The sequence below is a fragment of the Somniosus microcephalus genome, chromosome 6, assembly GCF_052327205.1.
Source record: "Somniosus microcephalus isolate GS21.2 chromosome 6, FLI_Smic_1.0, whole genome shotgun sequence".
Taxonomy (NCBI): Eukaryota; Metazoa; Chordata; class Chondrichthyes; order Squaliformes; family Somniosidae; genus Somniosus; species Somniosus microcephalus.
In genome coordinates this window covers 190,510,740-190,537,709 of record NC_140992.1, presented here as the reverse complement: position 1 = coordinate 190,537,709, position 26,970 = coordinate 190,510,740, and the positions used below count along the sequence as shown (strand labels likewise).

The 26,970-nt window shown below is 48.8% G+C and overlaps 1 protein-coding gene across 3 annotated transcripts in view; it reads right to left on the bottom strand.

The window, feature by feature from the left end:
* Positions 1–26,970, bottom strand: part of LOC147116275 (diacylglycerol O-acyltransferase 1-like) — a 143,595-nt gene that overhangs the window by 82,276 nt on the left and 34,349 nt on the right. For all 3 annotated transcript variants that reach the window (XM_085991058.1, XM_085991059.1, XM_085991060.1), the window contains exons 4-6: positions 23,774–23,859; positions 12,178–12,230; positions 2,148–2,253 (exon numbers count right to left, since the gene is read on the bottom strand). In XM_085991058.1, coding sequence (XP_085847184.1) covers positions 2,148–2,253; positions 12,178–12,230; positions 23,774–23,859 — 245 coding nt within the window. The remainder of the gene's footprint in view (positions 1–2,147; positions 2,254–12,177; positions 12,231–23,773; positions 23,860–26,970) is intronic.

The window sequence follows — 26,970 nt, the reverse complement described above, 5'->3', positions numbered from 1 at the left end:
GATCCCTCTAACTGCTGAGGGACAGCCCCACACGAGTTGCAGTGGCACCATGGAAGAGGAACATGCTGTCCTCTCATAGAATCATAGACTGGTTACAGCACAGAAGTAGGCCATTCGGCCCGTCGAGCCTGCGTCGGCTCTCTGCAAGAGTACTTCAGCTAGTCCCACTCCCCCCGCCCTTTTCCCATAGCCCGGCAAAAAAATTTCCTTCAGGTACTTATCCAATTCCCTTCTGAAAACCATGATTGAGGTTGCCTCCACCACCCTTTCCAGATCCTAACCACTCACTGCGTAATAAAGTTTTTCCTCATGTCGCCATTGGTTCTTTTGCCAATCACCTTAAATCTGTGTCCTCTGGTTCTCAACCCTTCCACCAATGGGAACAGTTTCTCTCTATCTACTCTGTCTAGGCCCATCATGACTTTGAACACCACTATCAGATCTACTTTCAACCTTCTCTGCTCCATGGAGATCAATCCCTGCTTCTCTAGTCTATCCATGTAACTGAAGTTCTTCATCCCTGGAACCATTCTCGTGTATCTTTTCTGCACCCTCTCTAAGGCCTTCACAGCCTTCCTAAAGTGCGGTGCCCAGAATTGGACACAATACTCCAGTTGAGGCCGAGCCAGTGTTTTATAAAGATTCATCATAACTTCCTTGCTTTCGTACTTTATGCCTTTATTTATGAAGCCCAGGATCCTATATGCTTTTTTAACCGCTTTCTCAATCTGCCCTGCCGCCTTCAACATGGGGAAGCGGCAACACAGGACTACATGGCTGCTAAACAGCAGAAGCAGCATGCTATAGACAGAGCTAACCGATCCCACAATCAACGGATTAGATCAAAGCTCTGCCGTCCTGCCACATCCAGTCGTGAATGATGGTGGACAGTTAAACAACTAACGGGAGGAGGAGGCTCCATGAATATATTCCCATCCTCAATGAAGGTGGAGCCCAGCACCTGAGTGCAAAAGACAAAGCTGAAGCGTTTGCAACCATCTTCAGCCAGAAGTGCCGATGGATGATCCATATTGGCCTACTCCTGAGGTCCCCAAGACCACAGAAGCCAGTCTTCAGCCAATTCGATTCACTCCACGTGATATCAAGAAACAGCTGAGTGCACTAGATACAGCAAAGGCTGTGGGCCCCGACAACAGCCCGGCTGTCATGCTGAAGATTTGTGCTCCAGAACTAGCCGCGCATCTAGCCAAGCTGTTCCTGTACAGCTTCCACCCAGGTATGTCCTGTCCACAAAAAGCAGGAGAAATCTAATCTGGCCAATTATCGCCCCAGCAGTCTACTCTCAATCATCAGCAAAGTGATGGAAGGTGTCGCTGACAGTGCTATCAAGCAGCACTTACTTACCAATAACCTTACCACACGGACTGCAGCGGTTCAAGAAGGCGGCTCACCACCACCTTCGCAAGGGCAACTAGGGATGGGCAATAAATGCTGGCCTTGCCAGTGACGCCCACATCCCATGAACGAATTAAAAAAACATTCCCAATTCTCAACAGATATTGAACCAGCAACATTTTCAAGGTGCCAAATTGACCCAAAATCAACTACTTTCTCCAGTTTTTTCCAGATATCAACTATCCTGTGGAAAAATAAGATTTTTCTAGGACAGATTTTCCTCTTCACTTGTACCTGGGCAGGGAAGAGGAAATGAAGACAGAGAGACCTATAATATCGGGTTTCCTCCCCCCACTATATTGCCCAGGCGTTCCTGGGCTTCCCCAAGATCATGTAACTGGGTCTGCACTTGTTGGACATGAATTAGGGGCCCACAGAGAAAATTGACCCTCATAGTTCCTGTTAATACTTCAAAAAATTTCCTTGAAGTCAGGAGAAAGGATATTTTATGGCAGTGAGACACTTTTATTGCCTTCAGATCTGAAAGCTGGACTAGTATTTGCTTCCATTACTGAGCTTGCCAGCCCCTCATGTGTTTTTGCTGTGGTGGAGATGGCATGGATTGGGCATGTAATGATGTACACCCCTCTGTTCTGCCATTCGTTCTAGAAATGAATGCAGTGGACACAAAACGTGCAGTGAGGGGTAGTGAGACAGAGATGAGATTATTGGTGAATTTTAAATGTAGGAAACAAAGGAACAAAATATGAAAGACAGAAGGAATTCCTAACCTGCAGTAGATGACGTCAATATGTTAAGGACAACCAGCGGAAAGAATAGAATTGCTCCAAGATTGATCATCTGCACAGTATACCCTGATTTTTCAGTCATTGCGAGCTGAAATATATAAAAACCTGTTTAGTTTAACCACATTTACTAACCTTTCCCAACCTGCTAACCATAGTTGCTTCACTGTTACAAGTAAATGACTGCAAATTGGAAAAAAACCCTCCTAAATTCCAACAGTCAATGTATATATGGCTAGAAATTTCACAAAGCATTATATTTATCCCAATGGGAAAGTCATGTACACACTATAATGCTTCCCATGAGATAAATATTTTGCAGGTAAGAATTTAAAGACAATAATGTGGGTACAAATTAAGTTGGTTATTTTGAAAAACATTGTATCACTGATCACCTGGACACTGGAATTTTCAATTATATTCTCCATACAAATGCAGCTGTAGGATTACGTTTGTACATCAGCATAAATCCTACTCTCCAAAATAAGCTATTTGCCAAAATAAAACTATAGCTGTGGCAGTTCATTGCAATGAAGGACTTGATTAATATTTTACATTGAATTCTAATCTAGTGTACACATTTAAAGTGTACTGTAAACTATGTCAGTTCTCAACTATGCTCTCAAGATGACAGCATTCCTGCTGCCACTTCCCCATTGCACTTCCCACCGCAGCTGATTGGGTGAGTACAGCAAGGTGAGTATTTATACTACTCTATAGTTTAACAGTTAAGATTAATAGTTTATAAAATTTAGAAGGTCTTAATTTTTGTGGTTATAGTTTCTAAAGTTTCAGTTGCGTATCAGGGAGTGCTAGTAAGCAAGAGCCCTTGAGAATATCATTTAATTGTAGTGTAATTAGTGGTATTGATTTGATTTAATTTAAATTAATTAAAGGGTAAGTCATGGCAGGACAGCTCGGCCCCGTGGCATGCTCCTCCTGTGCTATGTGGGAAATCAGGGACACTTCCTGTGTTTCCCTGACAACCATGTGTGCGGGAAGTGTATCCAGCTGCAGCTACTGACAGACTGCACTGCGGCGCTGGAGCTGCGAATGGATACATACTGGAGCATTCGCGATGCTGAGGACATCGTGGATAGCACATTTAGGGAGTTGGTCACACCGCAGGTAAAGGCTGCACAGGCAGGAAGGGAATGGGTGACCACCAGGCAGAGTAGTAGGTGCAGGCAGGTACTGCAGGGGTCCCCTGTGGCTACCCACCTCTCAAACAGATATACCACTTTGGATATTGTTGAGGGAGATGGCTTATCGGGGGAAGGCAGCAGCAGCCAACTTCCTGGCACCATGGGTGGTTCTGCTGCACAGGACGAGAGGAAAAAGAGTGGGAGAGCTATTGTGATAGGGGATTCTATTGTAAGGGGAATAGATAGGTGTTTCTGCGGCCGCAAACGAGACTCCAGGATGGTATGTTGCCTCCCTGGTGCAAGGGTCAAGGTTGTCTCGGAGCGGCTGCAGGGCATTCTGGAGGGGGAGGATGAACAACCAGTTGTCGTGGTGCATACAGGTACCAACAATATAGGTAAAAAACGGGATGAGGTCCTAAAAGCTGAATATAGGGAGTTAGGAGGTAAATTAAAAAATAGGACCTCAAAGGTAGTAATCTCAGGATTGCTACCAGTGCCACGTGTTAGTCAGAGTAGAAATAGAAGGATATTTCAAATGACTATGTGGCTAGAGAAATGGTGCAAGAGGGAGGGATTCAAATTCCTGGGACATTGGAACCGGTTCTGGGGGAGGTGGGACCAGTACAAACTGGACGGTTTGCACCTGGGCAGGACCGGGTCCGATGTCCTAGGGGAGTGTTTGCTAGTGCTGTTGGGAGGGTTTAAACTAAAATGGCAGGGAGTTGGGAACCTGTGCAGCAAGACAGAGGAAAGGGAAGCAAGGATAGAAACAAAAGAGAGTAAGGAGAAAAGCAAAAGTGGAAGGTAGAGAAATCAAGGGTGTAAATCAAACAGGGCTACAGTAAATAATAATTCTAAAAGGACTAAGAGTGTTAAAAAAACAAGCCTGAAGGCTTTGTGTCTTAATGCGAGGAGCATTCGTAATAAGGTGGATGAATTAGCTGCGCAAGTAGATGTAAACTGATATGATGTAATTGGAATTACGGAGATATGGCTCCAGGGTGACCAAGGCTGGGAATTCAACATCCAGGGGTATTCAATATTCAGGAAGGACAGGCAAAAAGGAAAAGGAGGTGGGGTAGCATTGCTGGTTAAAGAGATTAACACAATAGTAAGGAAGGATATTAGCTCTGATGATGTGGAATCTGTATGGGTAGAGCTGAGAAATACCAAGGGGCAGAAAAAGTTAGTGGGAGTTGTATACAGACCCCCAAACAGTAATGCTGAGGTTGGGGATGGCATTACACGGGAAATTAGGGATGCGTGCAATAAGGGCACGGCAATTATCATGGGTGACTTTAATCTACATATAGATTGGGCTAACCAAATTACTAACAATACTGTGGAGGAGAAATTCCTAGAGTGTATACGGGATGGTTTCCAGGACCAACATATCAAGGAACCAACTAGAGGTCAGGCCATCTTAGACTGGGTATTATGTAATGAGAAAGGATTAATTAGCAATGTTGTTGTGCGAGGCCCCTTGGGGAAGAGCAATCATAATATGATAGAATTCTTCATTAAGATGGAGAGTGAAGTAGTTGACTCAGAGACTAGGGTCCTGAATTTAAATAAAGGAAACTACGATGGGATGAGGCGCGAGTTGGCTAGGATGGATTGGGGAACATCACCTAAAGGGTTGACGGTGGATAGGCAATGGCAAACATTTAAAGATCGCATGGATGAACTACAGAATTTGTTCATCCCTGTTTGGCATAAAAATAAAACAAAAAAGGTGACTCAACCGTGGCTAACAAGGGAAATTAGGGATAGCATAAGATCCAAGGAGGGGACATATAAATTGGCCAGAAATAGCAACAATCCTGAGGATTGGGAGCAGTTTAGGATTCAGCAAAGGAGGACAAAGGGATTAATTAAGATGGGGAAAATAGAATATGAGAGTAAGCTTTCAGGGAACATAAAAACTGACTGTAAAAGCTTTTATAGATATGTGAAGAGAAAAAGATCGGTGAAGTCAAGCGTAGGTCCCTTGCAGTCAGATTCAGGGGAATTTATAATGGGGAACAATGAAATGGCAGACCAATTGATGCACTATCAATAACTCAAAAGACTGAGATTAAGCGAGTAATTAACAGGCTTTTATTAACAAGAGAATGAAGGTGTGCCTCGAGTGGTCGACCGGTCCAGAATACAGAGGGACTGTGGAGCAGTCACCTTTATACCTGGACTCGTGGGAGGAGTCAGCCGAGACATGTACAGGCATGTACACAGTGGAATACAAACAGTGGTTTACCACATTCACCCTTTGTTTAAAAATGAGTCCGGCGGGGTTAAGTGTATTAAAAGTTAGTGTATTGGAGTCTCTCCGGAGGTCTTGTCTGCCGCTGTGATCGACGTGGCGACGGCAGGGGTAGTGAAGCTTCCGGCGTCGAGTCCCGCGTAGGCTGGGGCACTGGTGTGTAGTCCTCGTAGGTGTCGAGCGGGTCGCAGGGCCCAGGCCCGCCGTCTGCTGGGGCTGGATATCGGGTCGTGTGGGGGGTGGGTGGTAGTGGGTAGTGGGTTACTGCGGCCCCCGAGGGTGCGAGGTCTCGTATGGAGACGGTGTCCTCCCGCCCGTCCAGGTACACAATGTAAGCATACTGGGGGTTGGCGTGGAGGAGGTCGACCCTCTCGACCAGGGGGTCCATTTTATGGGTCCTCACGTGTCTTCTCAGTAGGACCGGCCCTGGGGACGTCAGCCATGGCGGTAGCGATGTCCCCGATGTGGACTTCCCTGGGAAGACAAACATTTTCTCATGAGGGGTGGCGTTAGTGGCAGTGCAAAGCAGTGACCGAATAGAGTGGAGCGCATCGGGGAGCACATCCTGCCAGCGGGAGGTCGGAAGGCCCCTAGACTTTAAGGCTAGCAGGGCGGCCTTCCAAACTGTCGCATTCTCTCTTTCCACCTGTCCGTTCCCCCGGGGGTTGTAACTGGTGGTCCTGCTTGTGGCAATACCCCTAGCGAGCAGGTACTGATGGAGTTCGTCGCTCATAAACGATGAGCCCCGGTCGCTATGGATATAGCTGGGGAAACCGAACAGGGTGAAGAGGTCGTTCAGACATTTAATGACCGTGGCACTGGTCATGTCCGGGCAGGGGATGGCGAACGGGAAACGGGAGTACTCATCAATAATGTTGAGGAAGTACACATTGCGGTCGGAGGAGGGGAGAGGCCCTTTAAAATCAACGCTCAGGCGCTCGAAGGGGCGAGTGGCTTTTATCAGGTGAGCCCTGTCTGGTCTACAAAAGTGCAGTTTGCACTCAGCGCAGACTTGGCAGTTCCTGGTCATGGTCCTGACCTCCTCAATGGAGTAAGGCAGGTTGCGGGCCTTGATGAAGTGGAAGAACCTGGTGACCCCCGGGTGGCAGAGGTCATTGTGGAGGGCCCGCAGTCTATCGATCTGCGCGCTGGCGCAGGTGCCACGCGATAGAGCATCCGGGGGTTGAGTTTCCCGGGCCGGTACAAGATCTCGTAATTGTAGGTGGAAAGTTCGATTCTCCACCTCAAGATCTTGTCGTTTTTGATTTTGCCCCTCTGCTTGTTGTTAAACATAAACGCAACTGAACGCTGGTCAGTGAGCAGGGTAAATCGTTTTCCGGCCAGGTAGTGCCTCCAATGACGCACAGCCTTCACAATAGCCTGGGCCTCCTTCTCAACGGCAGAGTGTCTGGTCTCCGGGCCCTGGAGGGTTCGTGAAAAGAAGGCCACGGGTCTCCCCGCCTGATTGAGGGTAGCGGCCAGGGCAAAGTCGGACGCGTCGCTTTCCACCTGGAAGGGGATGGATTCGTCCACTGCGTGCATGGTGGCTTTGGCAATGTCTTCCTTGATACGGTGGAAGGCTAAGCGGGCCTCTGCCGTCACGGGAAAAGAGGTGGACTTGATCAGCGGACGGGCCTTGTCCGCATAGTAGGGGACCCACTGGGCATAATAAGAGAAAAACCCTAGGCACCTCTTCAGGGCCTTGAGGCAGTGGGGCAGTGGGAGTTCCATAAGGGGATGCATCCGGTCGGGGTCGGGACCGATAACTCCGTGTTCCACAACACAGCCAAGGATGGCGAGGCGGGTTGTGCGGAATATGCACTTCTCCTTGTTATACGTCAGGTTGAGGAGTTTGGCGGTGCAGAGGAATTTTTCGAGGTTTGCGTCATGGTCCTGCAAGTCATGGCCGCAGATGGTCACATTGTCCAGATATGGGAAGGTGGCCTGCAACGCATTTTGATCAACCATCCGGTCCATCTCCCTTTGGAAGACGGAGACCCCGTTGGTGACGCCAAAGGGAACCCTAAGGAAGTGATAAAGGCGGCCGTTTGCCTCAAAGGCAGTATACTGGCGGTCCTCAGGGCGGATAGGGAGCTGGTGGTACGCTGATTTCAGGTCAATGGTCGAGAAGACGCGGTACTGCGCGATCTGGTTGACCATATCAGCTATACGGGGGAGTGGGTAAGCGTCCAGCAGGGTGTAGCGATTTATTGTCTGGCTGTAGTCGATGACCAGGCGCTGCTTCTCGCCGGTCTTAACGACCACAACCTGGGCTCGCCAGGGGCTGGTGCTGCCCTCAATAATCCCCTCCTTCAGGAGCCGCTCCACTTCGGTTTTAATGAAAACCCTGTCCCCGGCACTGTATCGCCTGCTCTTTGTGGCGATGGGCTTACAGTCGGGGGTGAGGTTAGCAAACAGTGGGGGGTGACTCTGAGTGTGGAGAGGTTGCACCTGGTGCGCGGCGGGCAATTTGGAAGCTGCTGGCTGCGGACTGTGAGTGGGGGGAGGGGTCCACCGTACGCCATCGTAACACTTTTAAGGTGGCACTGAAAATCTAACCCCAGTAGAACGGCAGCGCAGAGGTGGGGCAGGACCAGAAGTTTAAAATTATCGTACACAGTCCCGTCTACTACGAGTGTTACCACGCAGTAGCCGCCAATGTCCGCTGACTGAGACTCAGAGGCCATAGAAATCCGCTGGTGCACAGGCAGGACTGGGAGAGAGCAACGCTGCACCGTGTCGGGGTGGATGAAGCTCTCCGTGCTCCCAGAGTCAAAAAGGCAGATTGTTTCGTGACCATTTACCTTAATGTCCATTGTGGACCGGGCCAGCTGGTGCGGTCTCGCTTGGTCCAGCGGAACGGAGGCCAGCGTAGGGGTCGGTGTGTCACTGCGGGTATCAGATGAGGCGGTGTTGGGGGCCTGCTGCCTCCCGGCTGTCATCCAAGATGGCGGCGTCCATGATCCCCATGTGGCTGGAGGCGTCCAAAATGGCTGCTGTTCCGGTGGTTCGCACATGGCTGGGGAGGCCCAAGATGGCGGCCCGCATGGCCCACACGCGGCGCTGCTGGGGTTCGGGGTGACTTTGGCCCTGCAGACGCTGGCGTAGTGTCCTTTCTTCCCGCAGCCCGAGCAGATCGCATTTTTCGCCGGGCAGCGCGCTCCGGGGTGTTTGGCCTGGCCACAGAAGTAGCATTTCTGGCCTTGGGGCACTGCTGTCTGGCCTTGGGACACTGCTGCGGTAGTTGGGCCGTTGCTGGGATGTGGCTGGGGTGGCACGGCCCTATGAGACGGTCCTACCGTGTCCCAGGCTGTCGTTCCCCGCGGCGTCCACGGTGCAGAGGAGTAGGCGTCCATGCCTCGGTAGGCTGCGTCCAATGATAGTGCGAGTTCAGAGGCCTTGTTGAGATCGAGGTCACTCTGCTCCAACAGTCGCTGTCGGGTGTAATTGGACCTGTGGCCCGCTACAAAAGCGTCCCGGATAAGTTCCTCTGTGTACACGGCGGCCTTTACATCCTTACAACCACAGGCCCGGCCAAGCACAGACAGTGCCTGAAGGTATTCCTCGGTCGATTCCCCAGGTTGTTGTTTACGACTCCCCAGGAGGTGCCTAGCGTACACCTCATTCACTGGGCGCGTGTACTGGTCCTTGAGGAGCTTGATAGCATCCGCGTACGAGGTCGCATCCTGGATGACCGAGTACACTCGGTGGTTCACTTTGGAGGTCAGGACATCCAGTTTGTCCTTGTCCGATTTGACCGTTTCAGCAGAGGCGATCAGAAATTTTTCAAAACACCTAAGCCAGTGAGTAAACTTGGTGGATGAGTCCGCCTCCCGATGATCTAAGTCCAGGCATGCTGGTGTGAGGATCTTCTCCATTATAAAAATCTTGTTAATAAAATTGATGCGCTATCAATAACTCAAAAGACTGAGATTAAGCGAGTAATTAACAGGCTTTTATTAACAAGAGAATGAAGGTGTGCCTCGAGTGGTCGACCGGTCCAGAATACAGAGGGACTGTGGAGCAGTCACCTTTATACCTGGACTCGTGGGAGGAGTCAGCCGAGACATGTACAGGCATGTACACAGTGGAATACAAACAGTGGTTTACCACACCAATTAAATACATACTTTGGTTCTGTCTTCACAGAGGACACAAATAACCTTCCAGAGATGTCAGGGAACATAGGGTCTAATGAGAGGGAGGAATTGAATGAAATCAGTATTTGTAGGGGAATGGTCCTAGGGAAATTGACGGGATTGAAGGCCAATAAATCCCCAGGGCCTGATAATCTATATACTAGGGTAGTTAAGGACGTGGCCCTAGAAATAGTAGATGCATTGCTGGTCATCTTCCAAAATTCTATAGACTCTGGAATAGTTCCCATGGATTGGAGGGTAGCTAATGTAACCCCACTATTTAAAAAAGATGGTAGAGAGAAAACGGGGAATTATAGACCAGTAAGCCTGACATCAGTAGTGGGGAAAATGCTAGAGTCCATTATAAAAGATGTAATAGCAGAGCACTTGGAAAACAGTGACAGGATCCGACAAAGTCAACATGGATTTACAAAAGGTATATCATGCTTGACTAATCTACTGTAATTTTTTGAGGATGTAACTGGTAGAATAGATAAGGGAGAACCAGTGGATGTGGTGTATTTGGACTTTCAGAAGGCTTTCGATAAGGTCCCGCATAAGAGATTGGCGTGCAAAGTTAAAGCACATGGGATTGGGGGTAAGGTACTGACTTGGATAGAGAACTGGTTGGCAGACAGGAAGCAAAGAGTTGGAATAAACGGGTCTTTTTCCGAGTGGCAGGCAGTGACTAGTGGGGTACTGCAGGGATCGGTGCTAGGACCCCAGCTATTCACAATATATATTAATGATGATCTAGACGAGGGAACTATATGTAATATCTTCAAGTTTGCAGATGACACAAAGCTGGGTGGGCATGTGTGCTGTGAGGAGGATGCCGAGAAACTCCAGTATGATTTGGACAGGTTGGGTGATTGGGCAGATGCAGTATAATGCGGATAAATGTGAGGTTATCCACTTCGATGGCAAAAACAGGAAGACAGATTATTATCTGAATGGCAATAGATTGGGAAAAGGGGAAGTGCAACGAGACCTGGGTGTCCTTGTGCACCAGTCGCTGAAGGTAAGCATGCAGGTGCAGCAGGCGGTTAAGAAGGCAAATGGTATGTTGGCCTTCATCGCGAGAAGATTCGAGTACAGGAGCAAGGATGTCTTGCTGCAGTTGTACAGGGCCTTGGTGAGACCACACCTTGAGTATTGTGTGCAGTTTTGATCGCCTTATCTGAGGAAGGATGTTCTTGCCATGGAGGGAGTGCAGTGAAGATTCATCAGACTGATACCTGGGATGGCAGGAATGACATATGAAGAGAGATTGGGTCGATTAGGCTTATATTCGCTAGAGTTTAGGAGAATGAGAGGGGATCTCATTGAAACTTATAAAATTCTAACAGGACTAGACAGACTAGATGCAAGAAGGAGTCCAGAACCAGGGGTCACAGTCTAAGGATAAGGGGTAAGCCATTTAGGAGTGAACCTGTGGAATTCTCTACCACAGAAGGCAGTTGAGGCCAACTTATTAAATATATTCAAGAAGGAGTTAGATATATTTTTTAAGGCTAAAGGGATCAAGGGATATGGGAAGAAAGCAGGGACAGGGTACTGAATTTGAATGATCAGCCATGATCTCATTAAATGGCGGAACAGGCTCGAGGGGCCGAATGGCCTACTCCTGCTCCTATCTTCTATGTTTCTATGTAGCCCAGACTGCTGCCGCCCATGCAGAGTTGCTGCAGTCTGCAGCCGGGCCCTCCAGGCCCAGAGCTGGTCGAGGCCGTCCTTCAAGGGTATCTGAAGTCTCCGGTTCTGACAATCAGCAGCCTTCCACCAGTCTTGCTGCAGCCACTGGGGCCCCATTACGGAGGAGCAGTAGGGTGAAAAGGGGGGGGGAAGTACGTTAGGGAAGATCACCCTCGATCTCAGTTATGTGGAGAGATTAGGGAAGCTGGGATTGTTCCCTTTAGAGTAGAGAAGGTTAAGGGGAGACCTAATAGAGGTATTCAAAATTATATGGGGTTTTGATAGAGCAAGTAGGGAGAAACTGTTTCCTTTGGCAAGTGGGTCAGTAGCCAGAGGTCATGGATTTAAATTAATTTGCAAAAGAACTAGTGGGGAAATGAGGAGAATATTTTTTCACACAGAGGGCTGTTAAGATCTGGAACGCACTGCCTGAAAGAGTGGTGGAATCAGATTCTATAGGAGCTTTCAAAAGGCAATTGAACATGTACTTTAAGAGGACTAATTTGCAGGGTTATGGGGAAAAAGCTGGAGTGTGGGACAAATTGGACAACTCTTTCAAAGAGTTGCACAGGCACGATGGCCTCTTTCAATGCTATAATATTCTATGATTCTATGAGAGGAACAGGCTTGTAAATGACACCCTCTATGAATAAATAGCCTGCAGGGAGCTTTATCTGTGGTCAGTAAAGGATAAAACTCACTTCCTTGTTTCTGCTTCCTAGAAAACAACATTTTTATAAAATAAATCTGAATTTTAGTAGTAGAGATACACTTACTGCTGATAGAGATCTTTCTATATGAAGAGCAGCAAGGACAAATATATTTGACACTGAAAGGGAGAAAACTTGGTCACGTTACTGATTTGATTAGAGATTTAGATTAATAAAAACTTAAATCTAACCGGGATGACTGTCTCACACCAACATTCACTGAATGGTGGTGTTTATAAATTCATCCCAAAGGCTAAATGGTGTATTTCTCTTTCATTGTTTAAGAGTCTTTACTAAAGGGATCCTTTTTGAACAATTTCTACTTTGGATTACTTTGTCCTGTTAGTTCATTTGTTTGTCATATAATCCAAAAAAGCCCCATTGTTACTAATTCATTGATCAATAGAAATAATCTTTCACTATATTTACCTTCTCAAACTCAGAACTTTGAATTCTTCTGTTAGATTTTCCCATAACTTTCTTTGCTTCAACGAGCACAACCTTAGTTTTTCATTATAGCTACATCCTCTCATCCCTAGTGTTATCCTGGAGAATTATTTGGCTCCAACATCCTCCTATATGGTGTGTCCCAAAATTGCGCACAGTACTCCAACTGTGAACTAACCAATGTCTTGTGTAGATTCATTGTTACTTGTTTGTTTTTGTACATGGATTTTTAAAGGACAGGCCATGTTTGACTAATTTAATAGAATTCAAAGAAATTACATAGTGGATAGGCAAAATAATGCAGTGGATTTGATATATTTGGATATTTTGCCCCTATATATAAAACTCAGGATCCGATTTGTCCTTTTATGGCTTTTTACATCTGCAATCCTACTTTTAAAGAGCTGTGGATTTCCATCTCTACATTGCTCTGTTCCTCCACTCCGCTGATAGTTACAATATTTATGGTATATTTGTATTGTCTATTATTTTTTCCAAAATGTACCAATTTGCATTTATCAGTGTTAAACAGCATTTACCACATATCTGCCCCTCCCCTAATCAGTCCATTACCTCCTATACGCTCCTGCATTCTTCCTCAGAGCTGTTATGCCTCTTATTTGTATCATCAGTAAATTTTGATATGTCACTATGTCCATGTATGTAGAGAATAAGAAGACCCAACACAGATCAAACTACTATCTACATCTTACCAATCCGAATACATCCATTCACTCCTAGGGGTCGATTTTAACTCAGCCGTTAGGTGGGCTTTGAGGCGTGTGGGGGGTTAAAATCACAAAAACTGGGGGGTCGGAACCCCCCCCGCCTGGTTCCCGACCCCGAGCCATTTTAACCCAGGCGTGTCTGATGGTCCCGAATCAGTCCCGCCTCCAACAGGCGGGACTGGTCTTTAAGGCCCTTAATCAGCAATAATTGGCCTTTTTAATGCCATTCTAACAGGCCCTTGCATTTTTAACCCTGTTCCCACGTAAAACACGCCTGGTGGGGATCACGCCTGTGAAACCTGGCGTGAGCATTATTGGCTTGCTGACTATCAGCTGCAGGTCAACCATTAAAGAGATTTGATCAGTCATCATTTGCAGGTGGCAGGACTTTGTTGTTTCAGGTCTGGGGCAACTTTTACCAGGCTTAACCACACCTGTGGAAGGTTGGAGCCTCACACACATCTCCAGTGTGACCTCCTGGGAAACCCCACTCGCCACCTTCACTCAGCACTTCCTCAACTGAGGCATCTACCAGAAGCATGGGAGCCATTTATTTCCTTCCCTTCTGGGCATTAGATGAGCTCGAACACCAGCCGCGGCACCAGCAACAGCAGCAGCAGCAACAGGAGCGCCAGACTGCTGCTCACCCACCTGAAGCTGCACAGGCCAGAAGGGGCCAGCACTTGGAAGTGGCTTGAGAACACCTTGCTGCACATCAGGGGGGCCATGGGGACCCGTATCTGCACTGGCAGTCCTACTCAGAAGGACTTCCATGAAGGTCTGGTTTCTCTGTTCAATAGATGCCCATCGCTCCTCAAGAGATGTCATTCTATTATGAACACTCACCATGTTTTCCATACCCTGGCGACTTATCTCCTCCATGGAGGTTGCCATCCTTTCCATGGTGATGCGTTCATGTGCCAATGACTCCGCAAAGGCTCTGCTCATATTCGCTATGGACTCCTCCATTCGCTCCACACTCACATCGACCCTGGAGACAAAACCTGCCAGAGACTCCTGCATCTGTTCCTGGAGTTCCAGCCCCGCTGATCTTATGGATGGACCCAGAGGCAGAGGGTTGACAAGCAGCTGAGCCGATCTGGCAGAGTCCTGCGCCCTCCGACTAGCACTCTCCACTGCTGTCCCTGTCTCCACAATCTGCTGATGCTCACTTGTGAGCTGTGATACACCAGGTGACAACAGTACTCTATGTCCCAAAGGTCACACCGAGGTGTGAGTGTCTGCGCTGGTGCTGGGTGCGCTGAATTCTGCTGACGCTGCGCCCTCAGAGGTTGCAGATTCCTCTGAGGAGTCTGGAAGCTCAGGCTCTTCCTCCTGGACAGTGGGGACGGGGGCTCTCGATGGTCCTGTGGGGGAGTAAAGGTAAGAGTTAGAGATGTGAGGTCAAGGTTACACGCACATTGCATATTTCAGATGATCATAGGTCCATCTGTTATATCTTCAGAATCATTATCAGCGACTCATGCAATGTCAATGAGAGAGATGGAAAACTATTCTGTCACCAGCTTGTTGTGATGCACCCGTCTGTCCGTCCCCCACTTGCGCCTCATCCTCCAGGCATACGATCGCCAGGACCGCCTCCTCCCAGGGGGTCAGGTGGGCTACTGATGGTGGCCCTCCTCCTGTCCTCGCTCGTTCTCTTTTATTGTGAGCTCTTTTTTCCTGCAATGAGGGAGACAAGTGGAGCTTGAGTGAGAATGAAGGAGTGAGTGTAGAGAATCCATAGCATACTTAGGAGACAAAGATGGAGTGAGGTGGCAAGACCAAGGGCCTTCCCTGTGCATTGTCAGTTGTTTTCATAGCATCAGAGTGATAGGGAGTGTGAGGGCTACATAGTCGAATAGTTAGGTGAATGTGAGCATAGAGAGAGAGGGAATGGGAAAGGGTGCATGGATGTCAGTGTCAAGTGGAATGTGGAGGAAGAGATTGCTAAAGCTGAGTACTGGTGAGAAGAGGCAATGGAGATCAGATTGAGAGTGATGGGAACTTCATACTCACTTTTCCAGTGTGCTGAAGGTCATGAAATCTCTTCCTGCACTGTATCCAGGTTCTGCGGGTAGCCGATAAGGAGCTGACCTCCTCTGCCACTTGCAGCCACGCAGCCTTTGTCTGCTGGGGAGGCATCTTCCTCCCTGATGAAGGGAAGAGCATCTCCTTGTGAGCTCTTGCTCCCTCCACTAAAGCCTGCAGGGCAACGTCATCAAAACGGAGTGCAGACCTCGGTCTTTCTCTTGCCATTCTGCTTCCAGCTCAGTGTATCAGCAAATGCCAAAAGGTTGGCAGCCTGCAGAAGAAGCAAGGCTTGTTGCAGACCCTAAATGCAGCCGCAATAATGACGTCATATTATGCGACTTTCTGACTGGAAGTACTCATTTGCCAAGGGTTCCCACATGTTGGAAATCAATTGGCCAATTGAGTTAAAATTGCATCAATCTCACACACCCATTTAGATTCGTGTGGGAAACACCAAATTCGGGGAACCCGACAATTCCCCACACCCGAGTTAAAATCGACCCCCTACTCTCTGCTTTCGATCCTTTAGCCATCTCTCTATCCATGCCACCACTTTAACTTTAATGCATGGACCTTAATCTTCAATGCCTCTTATGTGGCATTTATCAAACAATTTTTGAAAGTCCAAATATATCAAATCCACTGCATTATTTTGCCTATCCACTAAGAAATTTCCTTGAATACTATTAAGTTAGTCAAACATGTTGATTGTCCATGATTAGCTCATGCCTTTCTAAATGTTCACTAATGTTATCCTTTATTACAGTCTCTAGCAGTTTTCCTACCATCGATCTGGGACTAACCAGTCTATAGTACCTAGTTTATCCCTTTCCCCTTTTTTGAACAGGGATGTAAAATTTGCCCACCTCTAATCCTTTGGTACAGTCCGTGTTTCCAAAGAATTTTCAAAAATTAAAGTTAGTACATCTGTTCATGCCTCACAATATTATGAAGTGTGCACTATCCGGGCTTGGTGATTTATCAACTTTAATTCCTATTAGCCCTTTTAATAGTTTTCTTTTAATTCCTTCCTACATACTCCTCTGAAAGTACAAAGGTGAAATGTTTCATAAGCATCTCTGCTATTCCTTTATTCTTTACCGTTAGATTGCATTTGGGGTGCGGACAGTGGAGAAAATGTGGCCCTCAGTATCTCCCTTTCCATTCCCTGTTCCAATCACTCGTGCTTCCCCCCACCACCTTGCTCTCATCACATTCCCTACCCCCTTCCCACCACCGCTCACTCCCGTCAATACCCCATCCTTTTTGAAGTGCCCACTCAATCCTGTATCGTCCTCCTTGCTTTACTGTCATTCATCTCACCCTTAATCCTCCAGTCACTTCCACCCCAATCTCACTTCTCCCAAATGCAGGTGATTGGAGGCCAGAGATCCTTCACCTTCAACCAGTTTCCTTTCTTCTCTCCCCCTTCTACCTTCCCTGTTTACTTCAAAGATGTTTTGATTCCTTTCAAAATTCAACATAAAATAACACAAGTTAGGATGATGAAAGGTACTATGGGCTAGATTTTCAGTCGCTTGCGCCAGCAGTTAGCGCCTTAAGAGAAGTGATTTTCGGGCGCTATGCGTGTAGCGCCCGGACGCAGCGCAGTTTGCGCCCCGCCCCAAATTAAGTTGCCCGTTAGCGCCGGCGCAAAGTTTAGCGCCCGCCCGGATGCGCGCGCAGAAAATGACGTCACATCCTCGTGCAACGCCCTTTGTGCGCCCCGATTCCAAACTTCAGTCGGACCGCCCCATTGTGCGGCTGGCGGCCGGAGCGTTTGGAAAAAGGAACGCAACACAACCAGCGCGGGCCCCGGGGGGCGCAAATTAAAGGGGACGTACTCTCCAGTATAAAGGCCAGCCTTTTTTCAGAAAACACTCTTGTGCAACGCATTTCTGGAGACACAACAAGGAGGATAGCTAACTGGTTTCAAGCAGCAAGAGCCAGGTATTTTTGGACTCAGGCCAGAGCGCTGCAAGTGGCCTTTTGGAAATTAGAGTGTTTGCCAGGATTTGATGGGGGTTGCATGGGGTGCCAACGCGGAGCTGCAGCTCCATGTCCGTAGGGCTCGCAGACGCATTGTGAGAGGGGCAGCCCTGGCTAGAGGCAGAGGGGGCTACAGGCGTCGGCCACGTAGGCCTTACCCAGTCAGGCTATACCGCCAGCAGCGCTCCTACCTAAACATGAGTGCCGCGCGATGTGTTAAAAGGCTCCGATTCCGAAAGGAGGTGATTGCAGAGATCTGCCACCTGCTTCGCCGAGATCTGCGGCCAAAGCTCAGGTGCAGGACGTCTCTGTCGGTGGAAGTGAAGGTGACAGTGGCATTGAACTTCTATGCCACCGGCTCCTGCCAATACGCTGCTGGGGACATAGCAAACATCTCCCAGTACGGCGCGCATCGCTGCATCCGCCAGGTGACCGAAGCACTGTTCAGAAGGAGAAGCCAATTCATCTCCTTCCCCATGGCCCTGGAGAGCCAGCATCAGCGCGCATTGGGATTTTCCAGACTCGGGGAATTCCCCTTGGTGCAGGGCGCCATTGACTGTACGCATGTGGCTTTGCGGGCCCCTCTGGAGCATGGCGAGCAGTATCGCAACAGGAAGGGCTACCATTCTCTGAATGTGCAGCTGGTCTGTGACCACAAGCAGCGCATCATGGCAGTCAATGCCAGCTTCCCAGGCAGCAGCCACGATGCCTTTATCCTGCGGCAGAGTACTGTGCATGACATGTTCCAGGCACAGCCTCCCCCAAGAGGATGGCTACTCGGGGACAAAGGCTATCCTTTGTGCACCTGGCTCATGACCCCGCTCCGCGCGCCCAGGACCGCTGCTGAAGAGGCCTACAACGAGAGCCATCAAACCACCCGCAACATCATCAAGCTAACTATTGGGGTCCTCAAGCAGCGGTTCCGCTGCCTTGATCGCTCCGGAGGAGCTCTCCAGTATTCGCCGGACCGGGTCTCCCAATTTGTGGTGGTTTGCTGCATGCTACACAACCTGGCTATCCGCAGGACTCAGGCACTGCCACCTGATGTTGGACCAGCACCTCAGGAGGAGGAGCAGGAGGAGCATGAGGAGGAGGAGGAGCAGGAGTACGTTCCCAGGAGGGAGCGACCAGGGCCAAGGGCCGCACAGCGCCACCTTATTACACGGTACTTCTAAGCCCCCTGTCAGGGAATGGCCAGGGGCCATGAGGGAAGATGAATGCAGTTGCTCCGCAACCCCTCAGCCGGCGAAGCCAACAAACACTAAGAAGAACAACCATGGAGACTGCATGAATAAAGATAATTTTTTATTACACAAAAATGAAAAGCCCTTCCCACATGAATCCCCAAAAACAATAAACGGGCCCCACAAAAAGCCCAACAAACGACTCACTCCCACAAACTGGGGAGGAGTCACTCCACCTTTCTTCAAACCGGGCCTCAACGTCGGCCTAACGCAAAAAATAAGCCCTCCAACAACACAACCATGGGCAAAATAAAGATGGCCACCGCCATATAAAAGGAAAGCTGCCCACACCCTCTACTGAGTGGCCCGCGAGGGCGAGACCTTGCCCAGCCTTTTGCCTCCCCTGCCCGGCCTGCTGCTCCTTCGCAAGCTCTGCCCAGTGGCTGCTGCGAGGCTGGGGGAAGGCGCCTGAGGCTCAGATGCCCTTCCGCCAGATGCCGCTGGGGGACGGCCTACACGGCGTTTGGGCCTCGAGGGGCCGTCTGCTGAGTGGCACACCTGAGCCTGGCCACCATCAGCTGCAGCCGCTTGCCCTTGACGCCCCAGTGGGGGAATGGCGGCGACGGATGGCGCAATGTGGGCCAGCTGGCGTCTGGGATGCGCTGGCTGGTGCTGTGGCGCGGTGGCACTCGGCCGGGCCCGCACTGCAGGATCCGCAACAATCAGCCGAGGGGCGGCTTGCTGGGATGGTCCAGCGCGGCGGCTGCCCTGGCGATGCCTGCCTGAGACAGCGCGTGTGGCAGCAGTGAGTGCCCCTGTGGTCCTGGTGTGCGCGCGCATCACAGCCGCCAGGGTCTTGACGGCATCAGTCAGCATGCGGCCACTCGCGGCAGTTGCTGCCCCGAACTCGCGCACACTGGTCGCCAGCGACTCGATGGCCTCAGGCATGCACCCCACCACGCTCATGAGCTCCGTGTGGCGCCGGTCCGAATCCTCGGCCATCTTATCCAGCTTCCGCACCTCCTCCGAGGTGAAGGTGTCCGGACTGGAGTCGCGACTCTCCCGCTGGGGAGGAGGGGGCCGAGCTAGGGGACCCTTGCCGCGTTGGTGGCGGCGAGTGTGCCGATCAGCAGCACTCCCCTCTGATCCTTCCCCCCTTTGGGGGGAAGGCCGTGGGCCACGTGCACGGCTCCTGGGTGGCTGGACGCCACTGGTCCCAGAAGCTGCATTGCCCTGCGACAGTTCCTCCAGGCACTCGTCCAGTGAGGAGGTGTCAAGCATTTCCTCCTCTCCTGCGGGATGTGACTGTTCCCCCGAAGGTCCGGCTTGCTCCTCCTCCTCCTCCTGGTCGGAGGTGCTGTCACTGGCAGCTTCAGGGTCCTGGTCATCACCAGCTGAAAGCAGGCATGCACAAGAATAGCTTCAGAGTGAGGAGACGGCGTCAGCGAGGGAGTTAGGACTGGTGGCATTCAGCGCATTGGTGGGACAGTGGCAAAGGAGGTAGCTCGGATGGGCCAGTGCGACGCGAGAGGGCCAAAAGGCGAGGTCCTTACCATTGCCGGGCAGTGGAGGGTCGGATACTCCGCACGCTGTGGGGACAATCACACGGGCTCCCATGAGCACACACATGCGCTCCTCCAGCCGAGTGAGCTTCTGCAGCTTGGCGCGGCCACCCCTGGCACGCGCCTGGCGATTAAACGCTACTTTAGCCTGCAAGAGAAAGGACGGGCTGTAAGTGCGCAGTGAAGCCCTGATGTAGTGTGCACTGCCTCCCATGGTGGAATAGCTTGGACAGAGTGAAGCCCTGATGTAGTGTGCACTGCCTCCCATGGTGGAATAGCGTGGACAGAGTGAAGCCCTGATGTAGTGTGCACTGCCTCCCATGGTGGAATAGCTTGGACAGAGTGAAGCCCTGATGTAGTGTGCACTGCCTCCCATGGTGGAATAGCGTGGACAGAGTGAAGCCCTGATGTAGTGTGCACTGCCTCCCATGGTGGAATAGCTTGGACAAAGTGTAGAGTGCCGAATGGCCATGTGATGCTCATGACTGTCCCAATGCTGCTGGCTGAGGGCTGGCCAATAGGACTTTCAGCTCCCTTTGCCCATCATGTCAGGTGTACATGCAAGAATGAGGAGGAGACTGGAAAGGCTACTCACCTTCACAATCCTGGTCAGATCGTTGTATTTTTTACGACATTGTTTGTGGGTCCTGGGGGCATCGCCGGTGAACGTCACCCTCTGGGCGATCTGCTTCCAGGCTTTGGTGTAGTCGTGGTGGGTTGGATTCCTCCCACTCTCTGGGAACAAGATCTTGTGCCTCACCTCCAGAGCTGTGACCATTATGTCCAGATCACCCTCTGAGAAGCGCAGGGCACGCTGACGGGCCTTCTCTGGCGTTGCCATGACTCCCTGGGGCTGAGCAGCAGTGTTGAGGCCTCTTTGCAAGGCTGCAGTGTGCAGGGCGTGGCAGCAGACCAATTCGTCCCTTCCCCCTTTAAGAGCTGGTCGGCGCCACGGGGTCTGCTGTCAGTCCAAAAATGACCGCACCCGCGCTGCGCCCCGCCTGGGCGCTATCCCTCTGGACCGCCGGCTTAGCGCCTAAAGATAGGAGTGGAATGCCTCTTTTAGCGCTCCACCAATCTCTTAGGGCGAAGCCACTGAATTTCCGGCAACGGGGCGCTACTTTGGGGCGGGCGCTAACTTCGGGCGGGCGCTAAGGTTAGCGCCCCAAAACTGTCTATACTGAAAATCTAGCCCTATGTCTGCTAATTCAGTGGAAGATATGCCACTTTTCTAGAGTTATCGCAGCTCCTGCTGAAGTTATGGCGGCGATCAGGAGAACCCTTGCTGAAATTCACCCCACTCTCTCCGATTATTACACTTTCTGAAGTTTATAGAGTACAAAACAACAGAAAATAGGAACAGCAGTAGGTCATTCAAGTCTGTTCCACCATTCCATTTGATCGCGGCTATCTGTACTTCAAGTCCATTTACTGCCTTTTCTCCATATTCTTTGATACCCTTACCTAACAAAAATCTATCGATTTTAATCTTGAATATTTCAATTGACCGCCAGCATCCACAGCCTTTGGGGAGAGCAAGTTCCAGATTTCCACGACACTTTGTGTGAAAAAAATGCTTTACGATTTCACTCCTAATGGGCCTTGCTCTAAATTTAAGATTATACTCACTTTCCCCCGCAAGAGGAAATTATTTCCCTGTATCTAACCTAACGAATGTCTTTATCATTTTAAGCACCTTGATTAACTTACCCTCAGCCATATAAACTCAAGGGAATACAAACCAGGTTTATGCAACCTGTCCTCATAATTTAATTCTTTAAGCCCCGGTAACATTCTGGTGAATCTGCACTGAGTGCCTTCCAAGGCCAAAATATCTTTCCGAAGGTGCAGTGCCCAAAACCGAACACGGTACTCCAAATGGAGTTTTTGTGAGAATACTGCTCTTGATTGGGTCTCCACTGCCGGAAGGGAGGGAAATAGCGGTTAGCTGCAGCAGTTAAAAGGCTTTTAACCTTTAACTGGTCTGCAGTGACCAAGGCGCGATTTTGCGTTCGGTGTCGGGATGGGTGCGTGTCAGCTGGTTTCCGGGTTCTGGTCCCGCCCCCAGCTGCCTCCGCTCCACAGACGTGATTTTCCCTTGATTGACCTTGTTAAGCCCGCCCTCGAGCTTAACGGCCAATTAACAGGAAGCGGGTCTGATGACGTCATTTGATGACGCGTCGTCTGCCGGCTTCCTTAAAGGGACCATGCACAATTTTATTTTGACAGTTGATTTCTCAGTGTTTGACAGCATTGAGATGCTGAAAACACTGACAATCACTGCACAAAGATGAACTCTTGCACCCAGGCTCTCCAATGACTCCCTCCATATGCTGGAATAGATGGCAGCTGCAGGTGAGATGAAAGAAGCGATCTGTCACTGGTGAGAGAGGTTCTCCCAATCAAGTGGCACTGAACATATAGATGGATTTAAAATCTTGTAAGCTAAAAAGAAATATGTATATGTTTTAAAAATGCAGTAACCAACATTTTCTTTGCTCTGAAACTCACCATGTGCAACATTGGATCCTTCACACCACTTCTGCAGCTGTCATCTTTTCACAAATATTACACCAGACTCACAACACGCCACACTTACCTGGCGTGGTGTCCAGACGTTGGGCAACCCGACCCAGAAGCAGGAAAATCAAAAAATAGGCTGAAAACTTCTGACAAGTACCTGTTAATAGGCAGGTAATTGCCTTTAATCCGTTTCCCGCCGCTAGGTGTCAGGTCCATTCACAAATGGGAAAGCTGTTTGGAGGCGGGCTGACGGCGGGTTCAGGACCTGCCGTCAATCAATAGGACTTTAACCTCTGACCTGCCTCTCTGAGCACCGGCAAAATCGCGGCCCAAGTCTCTAAGATTTAAAAAGCAGTGGTGGAGATGTTAGTGGAGGCAAATTCAAGAAAACAAAGGCTCTTTGGCACCCAGGGAATCATGGTCCAGAAAAAAGATGTGCCAGCTGTTCAGTGGTGGAAATGTTTTAATGACCTCACTAGGTTGACCAAGGTAATTTAAAGCAATGAGTGCTCATGCGGATACTGGGTTAGGCCCCATAGGCTTTGGATGTGTAAGTGACATAACATCAGAAGCAGCTCCTGCAAAGACATCGGCTTCACTGAAACGAGTGTCACTTCATTCCTCAAGGGCTCCATCAATGCAGTGCAGCCACACACCTCACAACCTCAATAGCATCACGTACAAATAAGAGGTTAGGGTCATGAGTGAAAAGAGTTCTAAACAGAAGGGGTAATCATGGTGTTATCAGTAATAGTAGAGCACAATGAAGGAACAGGGTGGTAGTATACATGCATATATCTAGCAGTTCGGTATGTTTGTGTATTTTTTCCAGAGAACCTTGCTGTTACTCCAGTTATAGGATGATTCATGTTTGTAACTGACCACTCCCACTGATATTAGAGCTATTACAGATTATCTGAATGATTGTCTGAGATTTTAATTTTGCTCTCCTTTTGGCAGAAATATAAGCACAAGTTTAAAACTGCACAATTTATTTTAGAAAAATATCACTGATTGTCATTAATTTTCAAAACAAAATTAAGATCCATTTAAAAGGATAAAATACAAAAGCTGACAACATGTAAATCCATTTAAAAGGATATAATACAAAAGCTGACGACATGTAAATCCAATGAAAATAAAATCTCATTCCGTATCAGCAGTCTTCCATTTTAATTTAGGTGTTATCACTCACCAATAATCATATATGAACCTGGCCAAGTGTTGGGGTCACTCAAGGCAAACGCAATAATCTGAACAGGATCCACGAGGATTCCATACCTGTGTAGATACTTTAGTCGTCAGTAATATTACACCTGAACCTACAAACTAAACAATATACAAAATGACAAAGTTGGGATATAACTCTATCATAGATGTACCCTAATAGAAAAACCTCATTCTATTACTACAACTTGTTTTTTGGTGACAGTACCCAGTCTACATTGTCAAGGTATTTTCGGCTCTCTTTTTAATTTCCCTTGGTTGTACACCAACTGCAACAAAGAGGGAAGGTGATCTGGTTGACAAAAGTATAGTATAGACAAAAATAGTGTTTGTTCTCTATTTTAAGTTTAATGCTTGTTCCTTTCAATCTAGTCATTTTTTAATATTCGTTCACGGGATGTGGGCGTCGTTGGCAAGGCCAGCATTTATTGTCCATCCCTAATTGCCCTTGAGAAGGTGGTGGTGAGCCACCTTCTTGAACTGCTGCAGTCCATGTGGTGAAGGTACTTCCACAGTGCTATTAGGGAGGGAGTTCCAGGATTTTGACCCAGCGACGATGAAGGATCGGCGGTATATTTCCAAGTCAGGATGGTGGGTGACTTGGAGAGGAACTTGCAGCTGATGGTGTTCCCATGCGCCTGCTGCCCTTGTCCTCCTAGGTGGAAGAGATCGCGGGTTTGTGCTGTCGAAGAAGCCTTGGCAAGTTGCTGCAGTGCATCTTGTAGATGGTAGACACTGCAGCTATGGTGCGCCACTGGTGGAGGGAGTGAATGTTTAAGGTGTTGGATGGGGTGCCAATCAAGCGGGCTGCTTTGTCCTGGATAGTGTCGAGCTTCTTGAGTGTTGTTGGAGCTGCACTCATCCAGGCAAGTGGAGCGTATTCTATCACACTCCTGACTTCTGCCTTGTAGATGGTGGAAAGGCTTTGGGGAGTCAGGAGGTGAATACCCAGCATCTGATCTGCTCTTGTAGCCACAGTATTGATGTAGCTGGTCCAGTTAAGTTTCTGGTCAATGGTGACCTCTGGCCAAACTGTTCCAGTACAGCTACAACACTGGCATCTACCTGACGATGTAGAAAATTGCCAGGTATGTCCTGTCCACAGAAAGCAGGACAAATCCAATCTGGCCAATTACCGCCCCATCAGTCTACTCTCAATCATCAGCAAAGTGATGGAAGGTGTCATTGAAAGTGCTATCAAGCGCCACTTACTCACCAATAGCCTGCTCACCGATGCTCAGTTTGGGTTAGGCCATGACCACTCCGCTCCATACCTCATTACAGCCTTGGTCCAAACACGGACAAAAGAATTCCACAAGCAAGGTGAGAGTGACTGCCCTTGACATCAAGGCAACATTTGACTGAGTGTGGCACCAAGGAGCCCTAGAATAATCGTTGGCAGTGTCCTAGGCCCAACCATCTTCAGCTGCTTCATCAATGACCTTCCCTCCATCATAAGGTCAGAAATGGGGATGTTCGCTGATTATTGCACAGTGTTCAGTTCCATTCACAATACCTCGGATAATGAAGCAGTCCGTGCCTGCATGCAGCAAGATCTGGCCGACATTCAGGCTTGGGCTGATAAGTAATATTCGCACCACAGAAGTACCAGGCAGAAGTGCAGGCAATGACTACTGCCAACAAGAGAAAATCTAACCACCTCCCCTTGACATTCAATGGCATTACCATCGTCAAATTTCCCACCATCAACATCCTGGGGGTCACCATTGACCAGAAAGACAACTGGACCAGCCACATAAATACTGTGGCTACAAGAGCAGGTCAGAGGCTATGTATGCTGCGTTGAGTGACTCACCTCCTGACTCCCCAAACCCTTTCGACCATCTACAAGGCACAAGTCAGGAGTGTGATGGAATACTCTCCACTTGCCTGGATGAGTGCAGCTCCAACAAGAAGCTCGACACCATCAAGGACAAAGCAGCCCGCTTGACTGGCACCCCGCTTGACTGGCACCCCATCCACTCCCTCCACCACCGGTGCACCATGTCTGCACTGTGTACCATCTACAAGATGCACTGCAGTAACTCGCCAAGGATTCTTCGACAGCACCTCCCAAACCCATGACCTCTACCACCTAGAAGGACAAGGGCAGCAGGCGTATGGGAACTCTAAGTTCCCCTCCAAGTCACCCACCATCCTGACTCGAAAATATATTGCGTTCCTCATCGTCGCTGGGTCAAAATCCTGGAACTCCCTACCTAACAGCACTGTGGGAGTACCTTCACCACACAGACTGCAGCGGTTCAAGAGGGCAACTCACCACCATCTTATCAAGGGCAATTAGGGATGGGCAATAAATGCTGGCCTTGCTAGCGATGCCTACATCGCATGAATGAATACAAAAAATTAATAAAGGTTTCTGTAGTGGTAAGAAATGTAACAAACACTGTTTAGTATAACCATTTACAAATGGTTAGTTTAGTAGAGTTGGAATCTTCTGATTGTTATTCACTCGAGCAGTTAGGTGGAAGGATATCTACTGTAAAAATATACCTTGTTCATCTTTTGTTAAATAAATTCACTTTGTGGTTTTCACTTAAAAACATGAAGATACTCTTTGTTCAGAACGTCTGAACGTGCGATACTCTATTTGCTTATCAAAGATGACAGAGATCCTATGAGACCATAGTATAAGTCCAGTAGTTAAAAATAACGAACAGGCAGGGTTTTCAGTTTCATTATTCCGGGCACGTTACCAAAAGCTTATTAGATCTCAAAGTTAGGATAGATACTCTTGAAGATTTGGGGAGTTGGGACTTGCTCAAGAAAGTGATCCAAGGTACAAGAGCTGAAATAAAGGGTAGAAAAGATTCTCAATCGTACCACATTTCAGGTGTGTATCTATGCTAGCTGTTAGACAATATGCAACGGAAGTTGAGTGCTGACTTTCCATCCAGCTTTTCTTTAGCCTTCCTGTTGCCTGGCACAATGAAGCTAACATGCTGTACCATGTGTCGCAAGATGTCATATTGCTATCATTCAACTGGATGAAAACTGCCACATTGAATCTGTAATAGGCGACTGCCAAGTTTCTGGACTTCTGACTAGTTCGTCATGAAGGGATTTGGTATGATCTATATTAAAATGTTACTTTTACTTTTAAGTAAAAGTTTGCTCTTAAGAGGTTAAATTCACAGGACAGTC